General features: G+C 38.5%; 2 protein-coding genes across 3 annotated transcripts in view; one reads left to right on the top strand and one right to left on the bottom strand.

Annotated features, from left to right (window-relative positions):
- Positions 1-4342: 4342 nt before the first annotated feature.
- fahd1 (fumarylacetoacetate hydrolase domain containing 1) lies at positions 4343-5382 on the bottom strand. The gene has a single exon (XM_014027064.1). The coding sequence runs from the start codon at positions 5280-5282 to the stop codon at positions 4620-4622; it is 663 nt and encodes a 220-aa protein (XP_013882518.1). The 5' UTR covers positions 5283-5382; the 3' UTR covers positions 4343-4619.
- Positions 5383-5620: 238 nt separating this feature from the next.
- Positions 5621-6365, top strand: part of hagh (hydroxyacylglutathione hydrolase) — a 7449-nt gene continuing 6704 nt past the window's right edge. The window contains exons 1-2 of one of the 2 annotated variants that reach the window (XM_014027061.1): positions 5621-5777; positions 6180-6362. In XM_014027061.1, the coding sequence (XP_013882515.1) occupies positions 5711-5777; positions 6180-6362 (250 nt within the window). In that variant the 5' untranslated portion in view covers positions 5621-5710. Of the gene's footprint in view, positions 5778-6179 lie in introns of both variants that reach the window. The other variant, XM_014027062.1, reaches the window with a different exon arrangement.

Raw genomic sequence — 6365 nt, forward strand, 5'->3', positions numbered from 1 at the left:
GTGTGTGTGTGTGTGTGTGTGTGTGTGTGTGTGTGTGTGTGTGTGTGAAAATGTATAATGAACAGTTCTTACAAGAGTTACCCTTAAAGCTTTGGCTCAGTTCCTGCCTGGCTCGATTTCACGACACGACTGACATCACTTTTAGTGTACATTGGATCGGAAGCCTGTGGTCTCTGTTTAATCCCCCCTCCTCCCCTCAGAAGCATCAAGTGTAACTTCTCAGGCTCCCGGCTGATGACAGCAGGTCGGTTAATGTGGTGAACGTTAAATCAGAGCTGAGACTGAGCTTTGAAGCCATTGTTACAGCTGTGAGAGTGAAATCCATTCAGTCCAACAAAGGACAGGAACATGGTGTCTCTTAGAGGCGACACCTGCTGAGATCATACATCACATCTGCTCCGACGCTGCCCCACAGTAAAACAAACTTTTCTCAGACCTCAGATTTAACTTCATTTGTGGTAACAAACTGTGATGGACACATCTAACCTCTGAGTCCCCCGAGTTTGTGAGTTTAGAAGACAACCTGCCCTACAGGTGAGGTCCACTCAGGTTACAGCTGCCGCAGGCCGACAGAGCTCCTGTTTGATGTTGAAAACAGAGAATCCTGTGGGAGAATTACAAGTGAACCAGGRGAGGAGGAAAAGTTCAAACAAATCACGACTACAAATGCAAAAAAGATGGTATACATGTGGAGTCTGAGAAAGAAAATTTGACAAACTAAAAGGAAATATTCAATAAAAAATTAATAAATGCAATGGGAAAAGTTTGTTTAAGAAGCTGAAACTGAGTTACTCAAACTAAAAGTAGCTATAAGCTTAAAGGAGCACAATGGCAGCTGCAAAAAACACTGCAAAAGGCCAGCAAAAAGCTAAAAAAGGAACAACGGTAGCTAAAATAATTTAAAGTCTTGTTAAATAGAGGCAAAAGGCTACGGCTTCTTAAAAGTTCAAAGTGGCAGTAAGCTAAATGTAACAAAATACAATAAACAGCAACAAAAAACAAACAGAAAAAGAAAATAGTTGAAGCTTAAAGTAGCAAAAAGCCATCCAAAATAATAAAAGAAATAGCAAAAGATTTGCTCAAAGCAGCAAAATACCAGCTAAAACCAATCAAAAATAATCAGCTTAGTTTGAGTATCTGAGTTGGACCTCATCCAGCTGCTAATCCAGCAAAAATATATTTTCCCATCTTGAGTCTAAAACCTCAGAAAGCAGTTGTGAGCGCCTCCATCAATAATACGGATCTTTTCTCTATTTGTATTCATCATCTTTAAAGTTTCTGAAAGATCCATCACAAATTCTGACTGCTTCAAGCCACCGTGTCCCTGGTGTTATGTGGTTATCATTAAAAGTACATTTAATACCGTGCAAAARTTTTTAGTTGTCTCCAATTTCTTACAGCTTCCACGTTATTAGTCTAAAATAAACACCATAAAAAGTACATTCCTCAAATCTCTAGAATTAGGCAATGCTTTGAATCTACAGTTATATTCATTATTTTCTTCTTATTATTGTGTTAAACAATCTGAAACTAATATGGCTCAAGGGTAAAGCTGCACGTGACAACACGTCAAGGATTCAAAAAGATAAGTTCAAACCTGACATTTTGGTCCTGAAAATCCTGAAAACRTCTGATATCAAATATTGTAAGCAAACACAATTCAAGACAAAAAGTCTGCAAGTTAAAATTTAATAATTATTTCAATTAGATCCACATTTTTTGGGGGCTCAGTCAAGATGAACTGATGAGGTGGAAAGTTGCCCTGTGGTCTGACAAATCAAAATCTGAAATTCTTCTCAGAAACTGTAGACGTCGAGTCCTCCAGGCTAAAACAGAGAGGAAACGGCTGCCGACAGCTCCCACTTCAACATCCACGAAGGAACTCTGAATTATTGGATGAAGCAAAACCATCAGAAAAGATTTAGAACAACATCAGCTGAAACAAACGAACTGAAGAGAAGAGGTGGAAAACATGACCCCAAATTAATTTTTTTTTTAATTTGTGCTGCCGACTTCAAATTAAAAGTTTCAGTAACAGATGTTTGGTCTCGTGTACATTACACAAATTGCAGAAGTTAAACTGTTGCAACAAAACACAATAATACTGATTTTTACAGAAAATAAAAATCCCAAACCAAAAAAAAGTGAATGCTGAGTTGTAACCATATTGTTTTAAACATCCATCCATCCATCCATCCATCCATCCATCCATCCATCCATCCATCCATCCACTTTTTCCTTGTAGGGTCACGTGTATCCAGCAGTCACGGTGCGAGGGGAGGGGGACACCCTGGACAGGTCGCAGGCCCATCACAGGGCTGTTTTAACCATTCAAGCATCAAAATGTTCAGCTCAGTCAGGCTTAGTACTTTGACATTTACCACTGTATTTACAACATCTGAAAATACTTTTTATTTGCAAAAAATTTCAAATAGAAATATTAAGATCTCTTCTGTTCCTTCATTCTATGAAAACTACTTCAGCAGTAGTCTAATGCTCCATTTAGCTTTACTCCATAGTTTTAGGTTGTGACTTTTAGTTCTGATCTTGCTAATTTTAGCTTTTAACTACAATTTTAGGTTTGATTTATGACTCAGCTAAWTTTAGAAATAGTTACCATTTAGTTGATTTTAATTTTTAGGTACAGTTTTACTAATTTGACATTTTAGTCGTGTTTTTTTAATTTTAGCCTWCCATTAGCCAAAGGTAGTGTACTTGAAGTTCATTCAGTTTCAGTATTTCAAGTATACTAGGCACCATGTACTTGTAGTGTACTAGAAAGTATACTGATTTAATTCTCATTCGTACTAAATTGGGACATTTTTTTGTTCATAAAAACTTTAGATATAACGTTTATAAACTTACCAAAGAATAAGTATACTTTCAGTACGTCATTAAGTATACTAAAGTATGTAAAAGTGTAAATCCCTAAGTGTATTTTTATTTACCATGCACACTTATATACAGTAAGTATACTAGCAGTTTACTAACAAGTATACTTCAAGGACTAAATTGGCCCACAACAAGTTTACTCACTATACTGAAAGTAATCTTCTAAGCATACTTTTAGTTTAATCTTGAAATACACTACAAATAAACCAGTCTGTGTAAAAATGTACTTTCAGTGTATTACTAAATTTTGGCCAAAAGTGTAAACATTAGTATAAACTAAGTACACTGCTCAAAAAATAAAGGGAACACTTAACGCATGCTAAGTCCAAGTAAATCAAAATTTTGTGAAGCACATTCAACTYTGTACAGAACAAAGTACTCATTGCAAATATTTCATTGATTAAGATCGGGAGTTAGTGTGCGTTGTTTAAGTGTTCCCTTTATTTTTTGAGCAGTATATTTTTACACTTTTAGTAAAAGCCAAGTAGTGTAAGATAAGTACATAAAAGTATACTCTTTTATTTTTAAACCAGTAAATTTAAAGGAAACTTGCATATACTACATTTTGYTGAGGGTTTAGCTATTGTTCGGCTCATTTTTTAAGTGTTAGTTATTGCTTTCTTCAATTTGGCTTTTATCAGTTCTGCTGGTTTAACATTCAGTTAACGTTTTGCTAATTTGAGCATTTTGCTCATTGTTTGTAGCTACTGTTTTGTTCAACAATTTAGCTTTTAGATACTATTCTGTTAGTTTAGGCCAGGGATATTCAACCAAATTGCTCCAGGGACCACAGTTACTGCAGGTCAACAGCTCAGGGGCCGAACATTCAGCAGTTAAAGTTATTATGTAAATAAACCAAGTAGTTCAAAGATCTGTTACCTTTGAATTAGTTTATTTTGCTGCATTTAATCATGAATACAACATACAGAACCCTTTAAAAGTAGTGATAATTAAACAATATCAAAAACAAAAAGAACACATTTTGCCTCCTATTATTAGACACAAATATTATTTTGACATCTGACTTGCCAAAATTTTAAACCAATTTTATTTTCACTTTCATCATTTTATCTTCAGCTTTTTGTAGTTTTAACTGTCTTGAGTGTTTTTAGAAATGGTTTTTACCAGCTTCTAGCCAAGATTCTGACGTTTCTGTAGACACCAAACATGTCTATGTTTAACTAAAAGAACTTAGAGTAATTAACCGGGGGTTTGGGCTTAAGAGATGAACGAACCAATTGACGGGCCGAACTTTGGTCACTCGCGGGCCGGATGTGGCCCGCGGGCCGCCAATTGAATAGCCCTGGTTTAGGCTTTTTGCAAATGTTTTTTTTTTCCATTTTAACTTTATCTATTCTTTTCATTTTATGATTATTTCAACTTTTTGTTCGGATCAATTTCAGCTTCTGCAAATTTCTGCAGTTATTCAAGCTCTCAGCGTTCACACTGACACGTTTTAGCCTTTTATTTTATTTATTTAGTTAATAAAGTAGTCCATCACATGCCATTTTTTACACTTATACACTGATTTAAAGTTGTTTTGAATACATCCTTCATCACTTCTAATTAAAACAGTGAGAATTTATAAGAAAACTTAAGCCTATTTCAGTGAGTAAAAGTCAGAGTGAACCAGTTTGCACCTGAGCAAAGTGTAATCTGGATCAAAAGCCAAAGAAGGCAGGAGAAAGACAGCACTGCCATCTGCTGATGTCTCAGTGTCTCTGTCTTCAGTGGTCCTGTCTGCCCACTCTGAAACTCATGGTAATCACGTCCTGGATCCCAGCCTGCAGTTCATCGTGCTCCTGCACGGCAGAGACCCCTTTAGGGGTCCCGGTCAGGATGAGGTCCCCCTCCTCCAGGCTGATGAAGTCGCTGATGTAGCTGATCAAGAAGGGGATGGAGAAAATCATCTGCGAGGTGCAGCCGCTCTGCCGCAGCTGCTCGTTCACCTTCAGCCACAGCYGGACGTTGGCCGGGTCCGGGATGCGCTCTTTGGGGATGAAGTCGCTGACGGGGCAGGACGTGTTGAAGGCTTTGGCCAGGGTCCAAGGCAGACCTTTGGACTTGCACTCGTCCTGGATGTCCCGGGCGGTCATGTCCAGGCACAGAGCGTAGCCCGCAACGTGCTCCATRGCGCTGGACTGCGGGATGGCTGTGCCCCCTTTCCCGATGACCACCCCTAACTCCACCTCGTGGTGCAGGTTGCTGGTGTACAGGGGCACCAGGATGGGGRAGCCCTCCCTGACGTACGCAGAGGGGGGCTTGAGGAACAACACGGGCTCTGTAGGAATGGCATTTTTCAGCTCCTTGGCGTGGTCTGCATAGTTTCTCCCAACACAAATAATCTTCCTCCCCCACTCCCAGAACCGAGATATATTTCGCGCTGTCATTACAAATACAACAAAACTATTAAAGTTTTAACTTGGTTCAAGCTGATACGAAGCAGTTTCTGCCAGTTTGACTACACTTTGACCGTGAAAGGGAACAAAATTGAATTATTTACCTACGGCAAGCCAGAAGGGACATACAACTTTAAGTCAAACTTTTTGTTTCACAGTTTTTCTAAATGTATAAAACCTAAATATCTATTATAGCAAATTTCATATTTTCTAAAAATACGTATTTATGGCACAAATGTCACTTTTTATACTAGAACAATCAAAWTATTCTACATCGCTTTCTGCTCCTCTGTGATCGATTCGTCAGGCCTGACCTGTTGGGTCAATGTTGACAAGMAAAGGGGGCGGTGGCGGAACTGAAGTAGAGCTCAACTTTTCTGGTTTATAATAACCCGATAAGACTGTAGATAGTTACTGTGATGTTATTGCAGCTACTTGTAGGAAGTGGCCGCACTCTGAGAGGAGCTGCTACAGCGTTAAAGTCGGGTACGTCAGCACAGGTTTTTAGCATGCTAACATATGTAGCATCGTGTTAGCCTGTTACCTCATTTGACCGACAATTTTGTGTCGATTTTTATTTAGGTGAGGAATGAGAAAAGAGCCCAGCTGGCCTGTTCGATAACTGTAGCTTATAGGTTTGCAGGGACACTTGTATATATATATATATTATTTAATCTGCTAAATAAAAAAAATGACGATGAAGCGTTAAGAAAAACGYTGTTTACTTTTATTAGTGTCTTTTTTTCCATCGATAGTGAGTTGCTTCCTGGTGTGTATGACGTCATGCTTGTAAATTAAAAGAGTTCAAGCTTAATGAGGAACGTATTTYTCACCCAGACTGCTCTGTTAAATGTTTACTTCATTCCATTCTTGATAATAATAATAAAGCASCTGTGGAAGTGAAGACCCGGACAGTCCGCCTCCTTCAAAGCTCAGTGAGGAAGTCTCACCTGGTCCAACAAGCCAACATGAGGGTCGAACTTCTCCCAGCTCTCAGTGACAACTACATGTACCTACTGATCGATGAGGAATCCAAAGAAGCAGCTATTGTTGACCCAGTGGAGCCAATAAAGG

The sequence above is a fragment of the Austrofundulus limnaeus genome, unplaced genomic scaffold, assembly GCF_001266775.1.
Source record: "Austrofundulus limnaeus strain Quisiro unplaced genomic scaffold, Austrofundulus_limnaeus-1.0 Scaffold612, whole genome shotgun sequence".
Lineage (NCBI taxonomy): Eukaryota > Metazoa > Chordata > Actinopteri > Cyprinodontiformes > Rivulidae > Austrofundulus > Austrofundulus limnaeus.